Raw genomic sequence first — 16,968 nt, forward strand, 5'->3', positions numbered from 1 at the left:
GGACAACCAGCTTTAGGCAGGGTGGGAGAGGCCACTGAGCTATTTATTGTCAGGCTTTGTTCCACGGCGAGGTACTGGACAAGGTGCACATAGCAGACAACACCGTTTGCATTTGGGCTCTGTAAAGAATCTCAAATCAGAAGCAGTGAGTCCTGATTCCCAGAATCTGCTCCAAAACTGCTGGAATATCATGAAGCCACTTCTTGTGCAATGTGAAAACTACCCATCAGTTTGTTGGAAGCAAGTCCTGACAGGCATGCCAGAGCACCATCTGATCAGCAAAGTCACCACTGGCTGGAACTCCATCTGCACTATGTTTAAATGTTTGGTAGAGCAGAAGAGTACCCTGACCAATACAACCTCAAAGCTGGACATTATGTGGGGGAAGAGAACATTCAGAAACAAGGAGTGGCTGACTCTCTCCCAGTCAGAGGAGATCCTTAAGCCCTTTAAGGAGTTCACCAAAGCACTCTCAACTGATACAGCAATCTGGGTCTAGTCATTCTCTTGATCCAAATGCTTCAGGGAAAAGATAGAAAGCTGTCTGGACCCAGACACAGGATGTGCAGACATTGTTCCAGAAGTGCCCACACTGGTGCAGAGGCTGCAAGAAGGCACTGTGTCCCACCTGGAACCTCTCATACAGCAAAAAAGGTCTACTGTGTTAGTGACCACCATGTGACCGGAGCATCAGGGGCTGCCTCTCCGAGTGAGCCAGCCAGCTCATTTGCTGGAGAGATGAGTTCTCTCAGCAGGTGGAACATTTGCAGGCCAAGAGGGGTACACTTCCTCCAGCACAGGAGGAGGAAGGGGAAAGCAGCTCTGTTGCTTCCACCACCCACCTTCTAGGCAGGATTCTCCTACAGCCACTCCCAAAGATGTCCATGGAGATGGAGGCTATTGGGGAGGCAGTTTGCCTCTCTGGGAACATGAGGCACATCAGTCAGGCTTCAGTGATTGCAATGGTGAGAGATGACCTATCTGAGCCCTTTGAGTTGTGTTGCATCAACCCACTGAGCTTCTAGATCAGGAAGATCAGGAAAGATATGGTCTGGCCAGACTGCTCTCCTACGGCTCAGAGGGCCTCCAATGGACGTGCATAATGAGCGTGTTTTCTCCCAGATGGGCAACATTCTCAGCCCATACTACTCATATCTGCTCACTTGAAGGGTTGAGCAACTGGTCTTCCAGAAGGTCAAGTAGTTGCTTTTCAACTGCCTAGCTTGGTACTCTGAGAGTGTGAGAAGTGAGCATGTGCTTGTGCCTGAATCTTCTGAGTCTGTGATGGAGTTGGAGAAAAATGCTCTTCCCAAAATTTAAAATTCAGAAATAGAAAGAAAGAACAAGGAAGTTATCCAATTTGATTAACACTATATAAAATCCACATTCCAAACTGTATTCTAAAGCAACTTTAAAAAATAACCATCAACCTCTTGACAGAATTCTGTGCAGAAAATAAATACGGTACCAATAATGTTGTTCTTGCCACTCTCAAGAAGATAAAAAGCCCATAAATATCACTGGAACATGAAAAGATGTCAAGAAAATGGAAATGATGCACACGTATGTGCATTAAAACAAGCAGAACCCACTGCTGTTGTGTTCCTTTACATGGGTGGGAGGAAACAGATGCACCAATGATGAAGGGTTCTGCACCTCCCAAAGCTCGTCCTCTGAGGCAGTGATGGTATATAGGCTGTAGACTGCAGAGAGAGGAGAACTTGGGCGCCCTCAAAACTTTTCTTGCTTTCTAAAACCTTTCTTGAGGAAGTGATGTTACTGAGTAAGAGTGTGTGGTGTGTGTGTATGTGTCACCCATCTTGCCAGGACTGGCTGCCTGCCTTTGTACTGGCTTGCTAGATGGGTTATGATGGAATTCTCTGGTTTGATGTTGGTTCTCTCGGGCTTGTTGGCTCTGTTTGTATTCAGAGAGTTTTGTACAGTGCTTGCTCTTGTGAGTTTGGCTGCTGACTTCTTGGCCCTGGAGAAAGCATGAAATTTTCCCCATAGGAAACAATAGAGACAAGTAGGATGACTGGAGGCACCTTGTTCAGGGGCCTGTAAAATTGGACCCCTTGATCCAATTTGACTGAAACTTTAATGGTCTTTAGTGCAGGCAAGACTAGGTTCCCTGCCGTTTTGGTGTCATTTGCTTGAAAAACAGCCACTCCAACCCTCCAAAAATATTCCCCCATAGAGAATAATAGACCATGAAAATTTCAGGATTCTGAAAAAAAAAATCCAAATACTAAAACAGTGTTAGAATACCTGAATAACCCAGCGTACTAGTATGTATGCCCTTTCTGAGATATGAATCCTAAAACTACCAACAGTCTTTCAGGTGTACACTCCCAAGGAACCTGAACTGATTCTGAGCCATAACCTGAATGAAAGCCAAACTGAGAGAGATAAAGGAGCTCAATTTCATCCAAAAACTCATAGAACTATATGGTAATCACTTTCTTCAGGATCCTTGTAATTACTTAGATCAGATAGGTCTAATGCTGCTTTTTTACGCAAGGCCTAACAACTGTTTTTTTTTTCATAATGGAACTGACCTTTGTATCAGAGACGTACTGATATACATCATTCTTTGAGATAACCTTCTCCATAGATTTTGTTAACCAAGAGTGGGAAAAGTCCAGTAAACTTGAGGTGGGCCTTAATGTTCCAAGTATTCTGTCCCTGTCCTCAAAGTGCACCAACAGAAGTAAATCCACGGATACCTACCAAGAGAAACCTCAGGAGTATTCAGAATCTCTGTAGATAATGTGGTGTCCACACTGAATTGAACACAATTTTATCCACAAAGTGTTTGGCTAATTGATCACTGGGCATTTCTAAAATATCCTCTATTTGTTTCCAGGGCTTAGAGGCAACAAGCCTCTTAAATCATGCAACGAAGATGGCTGGTTGACATAGCGGTGGCAGAGAAGTAAACTTTCTTAAGTACCGTAACATCCACAGAGTATGAGCTAAGATGAATTCTTTGTGTTCAGTCAGATTCAACACAAATCTTTCTTCACTCACTCCATTGTCCCAACCACAGCATCCAGTTCCATTGAGCACCAAGGTACATAATGTCCTTGAAGACATGAAAGAGGATGCTTAAGAGAAATCATATCCACTGCTCATAAAGCCTCCTAATTCCAGACACCTACTTAATCGCCTGCACTACACCAGAGACACCAAATGGAAAATGCCCTAGAGCTGTCAGAAAACCATATCAATCCATCTTTCTTCAGACGCCAATCATTCTAGTTAATCTCCCATCCATGCAGGAGTTCTGTGCTACCTTTAAACTAATGCTTGCAGCTTTCCTAATTATAAAACCACCTTTATATTAAACTGACTTTTCCATTCAAACTACATTATTTCTACACAGAGATAATTTTTAATTCTACACAAGTTTTTTCCTTATGAATTCTCCTAGGCCACAAATCTTACTGCACCCTTAAGTCCTAAACAATGGTGCCACTGTCTCTGCTTGCAACATAAACATAATCCATGGTTTGCTTAATTGTACTGGTGTTACTGCGGTTGTACTTTATTCATGCGATCACTACCCAGGGTGCATTTGCCAAGTGTATGGGGAGGGGGTTGATGTCCAACTCCTACAAGGCCTACTGATTCTCCCCTATAAATGCTCACCCACTCTGCTCTCCTCTCAGCCAGGCTTTCCTCTTGCCTGGCAATTTTGCAGGTGGTGGAGGAGAAGAAAATAATTTTAAATGATCTAGGGAGGATCTGCAGGGTGAAATAAGTAAAACCTCTGCCACCCCCACTATTTCACTGTGCCAACGTTCACCCAACCCTGCATTAGCATCATGTGTAAAACACAGAAATGGGAATCCCAAGATCCCTTGGAATGTACAGCTTGCACTCAGATGCCCATACCTCAAGTCTTAAAGCTAGTACCTAACAGCCAGAATGTTTAATGCTGCTAGAAAACAATAGAGCTATTATGAATGAAACTATTCTGGTTTGTTTGCTTCTAAATATTTCTTTAAACTGCGCTCATTAACATTTTTACTATAGCCTGAAAACTATGCACTTTGCATTGAAGCTTTTGTTATGGAACAAATAGAGGTATTGCTACATCCTGGCCATGTAGTTATGATGTAAATGGTGCTAGGAATCTGAATAATTGCTGCATTAAAGGACTACATGGTCCCACAGTAAAGTTTGTGGGAAAGTTTTTGCGCCGAGCGGCGCAGAGGGCAATCTCAACTCCCCTCTGTCTGGAGATCAGGGGGCAGGGCCACCAGCCATGTGACCATTTTCAAGAGGTTCCGGAACTCCGTTCCCCCGCGTTCCCCCTGAAAAAAAGCCCTGGGAATACCTACCAAGAGTCGTTGATAGCAACAAAGAACTATTATTTCTCTGTAACCATTGCAACAGCTAGTTCACAACTATCCCAATTGTTTAAGGTACCTCAACCTCTTAAATCTGAATTTTTGTTGTCTCAGGAACAGACAATTAGCTTTGACACCTTTGCAGAGTTTGTTGCTGCTGAAATAACATGAATAAGCTCAGTTTTGGATGCCAGGTATAATATAGGTGAGGTAAAAGAAATATTTAATATCTGATTCACTTGGACCATTTTGACTCTGTTACAGTGATGGATATTGACAGGATCCTGGGATCTGTGAAAGCCACTACTTGTGCACTGGATCCTTACCCATCTTGGCAACAAAAAGCATGCAAGGATCAGATCAATAAGCCCTTGATGTTTATTATAAATCAGTCACCAATTCAAGGCACCTTCCCTTGGCCAGTCGAAGAGGTGGTTATCTGCTCGCTACTTAAAAAACTATCTCTAGACAAAAATGATATTGCCAATTATCACCCAGTCTCTAATTTGCCCTGTCTAGGCAAGGTGACTGAGAGAACACTACAGACCAACTCCGGGTCTTCTTGGATAATTCTAGGCCATTTTCAGTCTGGCTTGAGGCCAGGGACAGAGATGACTGGTGGCTTCAGTCGATGACCTCTATCTGTATGTAGACAAAGGCATGCTTTTTTGGTGCTTCTCCTGGATCTATCTGCAGCCTTTAATACAGTAGATCATGTCATCCTATATTGCTGAGGTGTTTGGAGGCAGAAGTAGGTAGCAGGGGATTTGCCTTAGACTGGTTTAAATCATTTCTTATGGAATGGACTCAAAGGGTTGCTGCTAGAGATCATCTGTCTTCAGCCTGAGAATTATCTTGTAGTGTTCCACAGGGCACAATCTTATCCCCCGATATTATTCAACTTCCAAGTAAAGCCTTTAGGAGAAATAATTTGTTGCTTTAGAACTGGATGTTATCATTATGCAGATGATACCCAGCTCTATATCTTTCTATATTTAGTTGTAAATACATTTTAACTTGTAAAGGCGTATGGCTATACTGTCTGTCTATCTCTCTATCCAAATCCCCTGATAATGCAGTTGATGTCCTGAGTCTCCTGGCTGCTGTGGTCAAATGGCTGGAACTGAACAAACTGTAACTGAGCCCAAACAAGAAGGAGGTGATGCTGGTTGGGAAGGTGGAAATCTTCAAGGGCGTTGTGTCCCACAATTATGACAGGTTTCAGCTGACCCTTGCAGACTTAGTTAAGGGTCATGGGATTATACTGGATCTAGCATTACCGCTAGATAAGCAAGTTAATGCAGCTGCAAAAAAGCCTTCTTCAGCTCAGTCTAGCCCAGTAGATGGTCCCCTTTGTTGACACGGCTGATCTGGCCACCGGGATTCACACCACAGTAATAGTGAAACCATACTACTGTAATGTATTATACATAGGTCTCCTCTCACAATCAACTTGGAGACTCCAGCTGGTGTAGAACTCCACAGCTTGGTTATTATCAGGAGCTAGAAGAAGAATGCACATCACTCCCATTCTGTAGTCACTCCACTGGCTACCTTTTAGTTACCAGGATCAATTCAAGGTATTAGCTATCACATACAAAGCCCTTCATAGCCTTGCTCCCTCATATCTATGGGACTGTCTCTTGCCCTATGCTCTGCCATGGCAGCTTTCTGAAAAAAGCCTTTTACATATGGGCAAAATCAACAACTGCCCATATAGGTGTATTTTCTGTTGTGGCCCCTACCTTTTAGAATATCCTGCCTGATGAGGTTAGGAAGTTTTCCCCTTTCCTGGCTTTCCACAAACTGTGCAAAACTAGATAAACTAGGAGGGTTTTTTTTATACAGGTAGGAGGGCTGTACAGTAAGGAAATGGTTCAGAAAGATGCTTTGGTAAAGGGATAGTAACTGTAGAGTGTACTACTGTGTACTGTTGGTTACTGTAAGTGTGCTTCTACTAGGTGATTTCTCCATCATTTAGCATCATGTTTAATTGCTTATGCTTGTTAAGCATTGCTTTAGCTCTGTATCAGATTTCTGCTTGTTTTCAAATCTTATGCTATCCAAACCCTACTGCATTGTTTATTGGATGTCCCAGTTGTAGACTGTGTTTACTTGCACTACGTAGTCTGCCTTCAGTCTAAGTGAGAAAGACAGACTATAAATAACATAAATAATAATAAAAAAAAATTCAGCAAGAATTCTAAAGGTTTTAATGTTTCCACAGCTATGTTGAGTTTTTTGGTGGGGTTAACCATTCAAATTAGTTATTGAAATGTGAATGTTTTAAGTAAACTCAAAGAGTTTATGGGCACAGGACATAATATTGTAAGCATATCAATGAGAAAATTCCAAAAAAACCCATAAAAATAAAAGACAGAGATCTGACACATTAAGTAGTGAATAAATTATGAGAGGAAAGCACCACATAAATAACACTTGAAAATATTTCATGAAAAGACAATTTGGTATTTTAGTAGTTTCTTAAAACAGCATGAACACCAAATAAGTGTATATTGATGCATTTTTGTGCTAGGCTAAGTTCTCCCTGTAGCGCTCTGAATAAAATACTCCCACTGCATGCACTAAAGCTCTAAACTAAAATATATACATTAAAACTGCTCATTTATATAGCACATTTTAAATGTTCACCCCACTTTTATTAGCATTTTATAGAGGGAACACCATTTTTTTAAAGCACATCTTTTTTCCCTTTAAAATGTTATTTACAGATGGACAGATAGTCACAATCCTAATCAATAACAACAACAACAACATTCGATTTATATACTGCCCTTCAGTACAACTTAATGCCCACTCATAGCGGTTTACAAAGTATGCTATCATTATCCCCACAACAAAACACCCTGTGAGGTGGTGGGGCTGAGAGAGCTCCAGAGAGCCCTGACTAGCCCAAGGTCATCCAGTTGGCTTCAAGTGGAGGAGTGGGGAATCAAACCCGGCTCTCCAGATTAGAGTCCCGCACTCTTAACCACTACACCAAACTGGCTCACATTTGTTTGTGCCTTTCAGTAATCTTTACAAAGAGTATCAGTAATCACAGATTGAATGAATATGGATGAGATTGGGGCTGATACATTAACCATTCACTTCGACTACCCTCACATTGGGGCTGATACATTAACCATTCACTTCGACTACCCTCACATTGACTGGGTAAACAGGCACTCAAATCATGTCATAGAACAAAGGTTCCCAGACATCATAAATGACTATACACCAAAACAGCTGGTTACAGAGCCAACCAGATAGGCAATGATCTTGGATTTGGTTCTGAGTGGGGGCTGTGCAAGATGTAGATATTGTTGCACCAGCTGGGAACAGTAACCACAATGCTATTAAGTTCATCAACACATGTTAATGTAAAGTTTCCTTTACAGTCCAAAACAGTAACATTTGATTTCAAAACAGTGAACTTTATGAGGGGACTGGTTAGACAGAAGCTGAAAGGAAGACTTGAGAATCAAATCCATAAAGAGTGCTTGGAAGTTATTTAAAACCACACTAACTGAAGCCCAGATAGAACACATTCCCCAGGTTAGGAAAGGTACTGCCAAATCTAAAAAGATGCCTGTGTGGCCCAAATCAAGGAAGCCATAAAAGGGGAAAAGGCTTTTTTAAAAAAAGAAGTGGAAGGTCTGCTCTAATGAAGTGAACAGAAGGGAATACAGGGTCTGGCAAAAGAGGTATAAATTATGCAAGCAAAAGAGGTATAAGTTATGCAAGCAAAAAGAGAATTTGAGGAACAGATTGCTGAAAGCATCAAGACAAACAATAAATATTCCTAGAGCAGGAAACTGGCCAGAGAGGCAGCTGGGACATTAGATGACGACAGAATAAAAAGATTGGTAAAGGAAGATAGGGAGATGGTAGAAAAACGAAATAAATGGTTTGCATTTGTGTTCACTGTGGTTGTGTGGGGCAGGTATTCAAGTTGGAGCAACTGTTTTCAGGAATATGGTCTGAAGAACTAAGTCAAACTGAGGTGCTGAGAGATAACGTTCTACACTACTTGGGGAAAGTACAAACCAATAAGTCTCCAGGTCCTGATGGCATACATTTAAGAGTTTAAATGTCAACTTGTATAGTAACCAGGATATGTAAGCTGCCACTAAAATCAGCCACTGCACCAAAGGACTGAAGAGTAGCAAATATTATACTAAGTTTTTAAAAAAGGGTCCAGAGAAGAATCAGGAGATTACAGGCCAATTAGCCTAACATCTATCCTAAGCTAATTAGTAGAAACTGTAATCACAGTCAGAATTATTAGACATATAAAGGAACAAAGCCTGCTGAGGGAAAATCAGCATGGTTTCTGCAAAGAGAAGTCCTGCCTAATGAACCTTCTGGAGTTTTTGAGAAAGTGAACAAACATGTAAATAATGCTGATCTGGTAGACTTTATACACTTGGACTTTCAAAAGATTTTGACAAGTTACTTCATGGAAGTAGACAGATCCTTTTAAGAATTAAAAACTGGTTAAACAAAAGAAAGTAGAGATTAGAAATAAATGGACATTTCTCACAACAGAGAGAAATGAGCAGTGGTGTCTTACAAAGATATGTATTGGGGCTGGTACTATTTAATTTGTTCACGAAAGACCTGGAACAGGGGGAGAGCAGTGTATTGGCCAAATTCACAGGTGACACAAAATTATTCAGGATGGTGAAAACAAAAACTGACTGTGAAGAGTTCCAGAAGGATCTCTACAAATTAAGTAAGCAGGCAACCATGTTGTAAATGAAATTCAATGCAGGTAAGTGTAAGGTGCATAGTGGAACAAAACCTCCCAACTTTAAGTGCATTTTATTATTTAAGTGTGTTGTATTATTTACTTATCAATCAATCAATTAAAGCAATATATAAATCTATGGTGCAGTTTCCATTAAAAGAAAAAAAGACAGGTACAATATGGGTTCCTGGCTTTTTCCAGTCAGGTCTGATAATTCGGGAGAGGAAAGGCATTTCCCTCAGGGAACTAGCAGGATGCGAGTTAATACTTGTGTCTACAATATATGGGTTCTTTTTTCAGTGCTCCCCCCAAATGTCCAATTTTTTTCAATGGAAAAATGCAGCAAGAAAATGCCTGAGGACTTTCTATATGTTTCATTGTGAAAAACCTTGCCTTAAAAGGCATCTTACTCATTCTAAAAGAGAAAATATTTTCTCAGCGCTCCCCCAGATTTTCCATTGGAAAAACTGGAGGGTGGGAGGAGTCCTTGGAAAAAAACTCAACGGTTTTTTTTGGGGGGGGGGGTGTCAAAATTTTTCTGGGCCTTCACGTCTCTACCAATAGGTAAGTAGTTTGGGCTTAAATAAACATAACTAGGAAAAATGTATGAAGGATGGTAATGTTAAACTGAAGAAGCATGTAACAATCATAAGACTGCACAAACATTAGCAACTGATGGAAGCTGCATTTTTGTTTTTAAGTACTAATAAAGCTGCAAGTGGATTCAGGTTCTGGCTGACAGTACAAATATTAGCTTACAGAAGTACACCTTCCATTGATATACAGTCTCCTCTGGCCCTACAGATGATAATATGTTCCACACTCCTACCTAGGGTGGGGAGGAACTCTTAGCCAGTAAGGTACATTATTTCTCATGCCACCGTGTTCATTCCAGTGCTATTGGGACACATGTACACAAAACACTGTATTCCTCCTTGAATTCTCCTTTGTCAATATAACCCTTTAGAGGTCAAATTTCTCACTGCGCTCTCAAAAGTATGCATGTCATCCCAAGATCACATTCAGTGCTATGAAGTTTGCTGTCAAATGAAAATGGGAAGTTCACAGGAGGTCATTATGGGACCCATTATGTTCCCAAATCATTATGGGAACAGTATTTGCTTTACCTGCATGCTTCAAGTCACCTCTGTCTAGAAAGCACTACAATTTACTTCTTTTCCTTTTCCATTTTATTGTGCTGGCTAACTAGAACACACTGTACATTAGGCATAGCAGAGAGCAGTAACCTTGAGTGAGATTTGACAGTGGCAAAAATCTAAAACTATTTCAATCTTTATTAAGGTCCCTAAAGTTTATTTTTTCCTGCTTATTCACTATTCTGTCTTAGGAAAAAAAATTCAGCTAAAATTATCCTTAACCTGTCAAAATGTAGTTCACAGTGTTTCTCATCCCCTTTCGCTACTGCCAAACACAATTCTTGTGATATTATAAAACTGCACAGCATTGGTTTAGTCACATTCCTCTCAGACCGGGGGCTAGTTATGGGCTTTCCTTTTATCCATCTTTTCTTTGATTTGTAAGTCTATCTTTATGATCCTTCTGCAGTACAGGACACATTGCTACATCAGCTTAACCTATAGCATCTGTTCTGATGCAGATGCAAATACTACAACAAGATCATAAATATTATTTTTGCTATAGTGAGATTTGTATCATATCATGACAATTTCTCACCCTCCACCCACCATCTCATCATTTCAAAAGAAATAGAGCAATCATTTATCTCTGAAAAAAGGATAAGGAATGGATTGTCTGTGCCCATAACCAAATTTCCAAGAGGAACAACACTTACTTTAGCCAGATAGATAGTACACCTCATCCACTACTTTGAAACAGGAGTAGATTTACTGTACTTGCTGCTTCTCTCTGTTGTATGAGTAAAATATGCTGTGTTATAACCCTGAATAATGCCTTACCAAATGCTACTGGAGTTTGAGCATCTTACAGTTAAAATGTAGGACATAAATTGTAGGCTTTAGCCAGCTTTGATGTAGTGATTAAAGTAGTGGTCTAGGCTCTGGGAGACCCAGGGTCAATCAAATCCCCACAATGGCATGAAGCTTGCTGGGTGACCTTAGGCCAGTTACACACATTCCTCCTAAACTACCACACAGGGTTGTTGCTAGAATAAAATGGAAGAAGGGAGACCAAGGTGCACTACCCTGAGCTCCTTGGAGATTAACAGGAACAAAATGGAAATAAACAAATAACAAGATACTGTCACCAAAAGAGCAGACTGAAATTTAGACTCAGTACTATGGATCCAGCGACCTCAGGCTGAAGTAAGTATATGTACTCAAGATTTCTTGTGAAAGAGGACTTGAAGGCTCTGAAGGGGGATAATTACCAGATAAATTTTTCACGGTGAAACAAAACACAAAATCTGAAACTTCATACATAAAATGGAAAAATAGGCAATTTGCACAAACATACAGAATAGACTGAAAGGCAAAGGAGTCGTTCTTTATTCAACCTGTTTCTTCTATGCTCTCTTCTTCAAAACATTCATTTTTATTTCCCAATGTCAATTAAAGAAACTTTCTTCAAGGCAAGGGCTGAGAGGTCATAGAGGGATATCCTGAAAGAAATATTCACCTACCAATGACAATCTGTGTGTACCCATAATTACTTGTCAATGTGGGATCATTTGAGATCCCTATGACCCATCTTAGGACATTTTGTGCAGTGAGAGAGTGAAGTATACCACATGCTGCAACAGCCTCCTTCACAGCTCTCTCCTTTCAGCTAGCATGCCACCACTGATCTCTCTTCAGTGACATCTACTCCTGTCTTTGGCACCTCACCATAACTACTAAAAATAACAAGCTAGCAATATTTGAAAAGCAACAGTACACCATTTGCTTCCTTCAAGAAAACGTTTTAGCAAAAAACGTTTTATTAGTTTTCAGTTGTGTTCACCACCACTCCAACACTTAGTTTTGAAATCTACACACCATTAAGGCATAAGTATGGAATAAAGTAGTCCTCGTTATTGGTTTTAGACAATTTTTGAAGACTTATTTATACAGTTACAGATTTTGGGGTAAAGTATTGTGTACATCAACATTATAACTGTATAGCAAGTCACACCGGCTGCAGATTATGTGCAACCTGGATCCTTACCTGTTAAACAGGTAACATGCAGCAGTGTATTTCTGAGAGTTCTGTTAATTGCTTTCTTAACAGCCTCATGGGGATATAAATATGAAAAAAGAATTTCTCAAATAACATTAATCCTCTGTGTGTGTTAACGTACCTCACAAAGAGTCATAACAAAAGCCTTTTTGTGAGGGCACAGCAAAGAAATTCAACTTTTCTGATGTGTAACTGATAAAAATCATTCTAACTTTTTACACCCTTTCAAAAAAAGAAAACAAAGTTTTACACAAACAAAGATATAGATATACAGCCAAAATAAACAAAACCAGAAAATGTAAGATGTATGTATAGCAGTGTTTCCCTGATTTTGGCCTTACTGCACATGTCCTATACATTTCTGAAAAATATGTTCAAATGTATGTATAATTACATTGGATCAAAAATTAAATTAATGGATTTGTTTTACAGAGAAAGAAACAAAATTGTCATTGGTATCCAAAAATGTATTCGTGATGTACCTGGATAATTTGGAACTTCCAATTAACAGGTGAAGGTTTTGTCACCCATTTTACTTTATCACCTGAACTATGTTCAACTTAAAAGATGCTCAGCCCTGATCTGGGTACCCCAGGCAAGCCAATTTTATCAGATCTCAGAAGCTAAGCAGGGTTGGCCTTGGTTAGTAATTGGATGGGAGACCTCCAAAGAAGACTAGGGTTGCAGAGGCAGGCAATTGTAAACCATCTCTGTTAATCTCTTGCTTTGGAAAACCTTGAAGGGGTTGCCATAAATCAGCTATGACTTGAAAGCACTTTTCACCATCAAAATATGCTCAAAGATGCATTTTCATTATGATTTTCCTCTTATCCAAAGCATAATTAATTATTCAAAAAGAGGGCTCTCCCTACTGTGTATCTTGCTGTAGCGTCACTCATAACAGCACACTACTTCAGTTCTCTTTTGAAGTTCCCCACTCATCTGCTCTTATTCCAGTTATTAACAAATATTCTTGGTCTGAAATGCTACTGAATAGAAATCCCAGGTCCCAAGTCCAATATAGAAACATTATTAACCAGCATCTATGGGGTTTGTCAGTTAACCAAATATGCTGGTTAGTGAAACTTTTACTGAGCAGTGACAGGGCAGCAGCATCAGTCAATAGCTATTGCCACAACCTGGCCAGAATCCACAGTCCACTCCAACACTGACCACTTAGAACTACTGCACTCTTGCCAGCACCAGCTGGGGCATTATTGCCCTTTTGCAAGCAAGTCACTGAGCCAGTGAGTGCTGCCACCCCAGCCAAGTGGCCCCCCGAGGGCTGCAGAGTCAAGCAGGCAGCCCATGAGTGACTCAGGTCCCTGGGTCCTGGTCATGCAATTAACCAAAGCTTTACTGTATTGTGGTATTAAACAAGTCTTTACTATACTGCTACTTAAAGCAGGAGAGTCTAATCCAAGATCAAGTTATCTTAGGGCAGCAAAAAGATAAAGAGTATGTATGGCAGTTACTAGGCAGCTGCCTACTGGAATGAGACCAGTAGCAGTACAGCAGATTGTTAAGAATCCAAGCAGCTTGTGCCAGCTCCATGGTATTGAGAACTGTCCATGTTAAAGGGTGACATTTGCTCTCCAGTTCCAGTGGGGTGGCTGTGTTACAGTGCAATCCTAAATGTAGTTACACACATTGACTGTGCTTGTGATTGCAATGTTAGTCAGTTTTTGCAGCAAAAACAAACAGGAGTCTAACAGCAACTGAAAGACTAACAATTTTATCCTAGCACAAGCTTTTGAGGGCTAGCACCCACTTTTTCAGGTGCAACCAATTAGTAGGTAGTCAATAGATTTAGTCACAATATAGCTGCGCAGATGAGGTCTTCACTGCACCTCAGCTCATGAAAGCTTATGGTGGAATAAAATTTTGTTTGTTTTTAAAATGGCATTACTTCTGCAGGATCTTTATTACTGAAGTCCAGCAAAACTCACCTTGTTCTTCCAATCATAGCTGCTGAAATGAGCATGTGAAATTAAAGCAGGATCTAGATATTGCTGTCAGATTCTGACCCTGATATTGTTTGAACATTTAGCGATTTCATGTCAGTTTCCAGTGCTGTATATATCATACATAATGAGAAACATTACTTATGTGCTTTTTAATTTGCCCATATCTTGTTTGAATGGATTTTGCATTAAATATCTATAACTTAACCACTTCTGAACTGTCTCTTTAGCAGCAGTGTACAATTTGTACACTGCAAAACCGAGTGACAAATTCATGAGACTGGTTCTTAAAGCTCTATTCAAGACACACACACACATTCTGGCCAAACAGCTGGCCCCAAGCTCCAAAATCTTGTGGACAACAAAGCACCAGGTACTGTGCATGTTATGTAAAAACCACCAGTCCCAAATAATTTTCTCTCTTTCCTGCCATGAATCTTTACATAAGGGGTCAAAAACAACCAAAGGGTGGTGGTTGTCAGGTTTTTGATGCAATGAACTATATAACTGGGTCTTTCTGAAGAAAAAAACTTCTGCTACCCATAAAAGTTTGGTGCACATCTTCAGAGATCTCAAACATATTAATCACAATTTGCAGGAAAAAATTGCAGCCGTATGAAAATATGCTTAATTTGTAAAAATCCTTAAATCTTATTGTCTATTTCACAGCCAGTATGGTATAGAGGTTGGGTGCTGGACTAGGATCTGGGAGACCCACTCTGCCATGGAAGCTTGCTAGGTGCCCTTGAGCCAGTCACACACACTTGATCTAACCTACCACGCAGGGTTGTTGTGAGGATAAAACAAAGGATTGGAAAACAATGAAAGTTGCTTTATTCCACTTTCTCCCCGTGGGGAGGTGAGTATAAGAAAGGTGAGAATAAACAATGCAAATAAGCAGATATTCAAGTACTAGCCAGGGTAAGACTGTAGAGATTACTTTGAGGGACCTTGTTAATTTCGATACGGAACAGTTGTCTTCTAAGCTATCTTCCAGCAGTTTACAGTAGAAACCAATACCACTGTAGAGTGCTTTTTATTTTTTAAATCTCACTAACTCCTTGGTCACAAAACAGCTAGCAAGAAAGTCTCCTTGGAACCACATGCTCTGACACACAGGCTCTTTTCTGTAAGCCCAGATGGCACGAGTTAGCTGCATTGACTCAGGGATGATAAAAAGCACTCTGCACATGGGCAAAGATGCTGTCTGACTTCACATATTCTAAGGTTTGTCCTGACTCAGTGTATGCAGTGCACCCAAGAAGGGCAGTGTGCAGAAGCTGGAGATTCCAGTCTGCCTCCCTACTGGCCTCCAGCAGCTAAGGGTCAAAAGAGGTAACCCTGCCGGTCTCTTGCAGCAGAAGCTACAGTGTCTTGTGGAGTAACCACTAAGGACTAACCACTATTTTGCAGCATGCACTTTTGCAAGCGACGGCCCCTTAGCCTCTTAAGTGTAACTCGGACCTGGAATAGAGTTTAAGGTGCCACAGGCCCTTTTTAGTTGACCTTTATATATTCTGGGTCTCAGCCCTGCCAATCAGATGAGGTTCCTGGGACGAGCCTTGGCTCAGAATTTAGCCCCGTCTGCTCTTTATTCCAATAGCCTGCGCGGGGTTGGGGGGGAGCAACCTTTCCCTCTAAAGGCCAACAGGAGAGACTGAGCCGCTTCCTGCCCCCCTCCCTCCTCACTCACCTCCTGGAAAACCTTGTCCACCTGAGGCTGCAGCAGGGCGAGCAAGGGCTCGGCGTCAAGCTGGTCTCCCGGGCTCCAAGCGCGGCTGGCCAGTTCTCCCTCAAGGGCTAGCAGCTGGCCCTGCAGCTTGGATGTCTTGGCGCTGAGCAAGAAGCAGGCGCCCACCGAGAGGAGCGAGAAAAGCAGCGAGAGGATGATGGGGCCCCTACCAACTCCCCCGGCGCATCGGCAGCCGCCTTGGGGCGAAGCCGCCGCCGCCGCCTTTCCCCGAGGCTCGCTCATTGCGCGCACGCTCTGCCAGGGAAGACGCCGCTCCGCTTCTCCCCCGGGAGCTGGAGGTGGCGGCCGCCCGGCGGCTCGCGGGTCCTTCCCGGTCGCTCAGCAGCCGCTCTTGGCAGCCGGCTGCTGCGAAAGTGGGGCAGGAAGTTTGGGGAGCTTGGCCTCTTTCTCTCGCATGGCCCTCCAGCTGCGCAGGGCGGGGGCAGCAGTAGGAGTAGGAGTAGGAGTGGGTGGGTAGCTAGGTGGGTGACTGACTGACTCTCCTCCCTCACCGCTCTGGGACCTGGGAGGGAGCTGCTGCCTGCAGCCCTCCCCGGGGATTCCAAAATGGATAGCCTCTCCCAGCCCCCCTCCTCCGAGCGCGCTACAGCTATGCAAATAGCCCGGACCATAATAAATAGGGGCCATGTCCAAGGACTGAGACGCGAGGCCACAATACGAGGGGACCGGACGGGAGGGGGGGGGACTAGGTGCGGAAGGATCCTTTGTTTTTTAAATGGGGCTCATCAATCTCTCACATTGGAGGGGCTACTTAAAGCCCCCGGGACTATTTTCAAGGGAGAGAGTTGGAAGCGACTCGTATCTTGCAGTTGCTGGAGGTCTATCAAATTACTTTCGAGCCCCTTTGGAAAGCAACGGTTTGTGGATTACAGCCGCGCGTATCTCTGTTTCCCAGCCAAATTACAGGGAGAGCAATTCACATCAAAAGAAACCTGTCTGCTTGAGAGAAGTAACACATACAGAACTGCCTGCCGTGAGGCTTTATTT

General features: G+C 41.9%; 1 protein-coding gene across 1 annotated transcript in view; it reads right to left on the bottom strand.

Annotated features, from left to right (window-relative positions):
* The window catches only part of LOC129327368 (collagen alpha-1(XXIII) chain-like), a 507,186-nt gene extending 490,794 nt beyond the window's left edge, over window positions 1-16,392 (bottom strand). The window contains exon 1 of the mRNA XM_054975948.1: window positions 15,922-16,392. Coding sequence (XP_054831923.1) covers window positions 15,922-16,203 — 282 coding nt within the window. The 5' untranslated portion in view covers window positions 16,204-16,392. The remainder of the gene's footprint in view (window positions 1-15,921) is intronic.
* Window positions 16,393-16,968: the final 576 nt, after the last annotated feature.

Source organism: Eublepharis macularius, chromosome 4, assembly GCF_028583425.1.
Source record: "Eublepharis macularius isolate TG4126 chromosome 4, MPM_Emac_v1.0, whole genome shotgun sequence".
Lineage (NCBI taxonomy): Eukaryota > Metazoa > Chordata > Lepidosauria > Squamata > Eublepharidae > Eublepharis > Eublepharis macularius.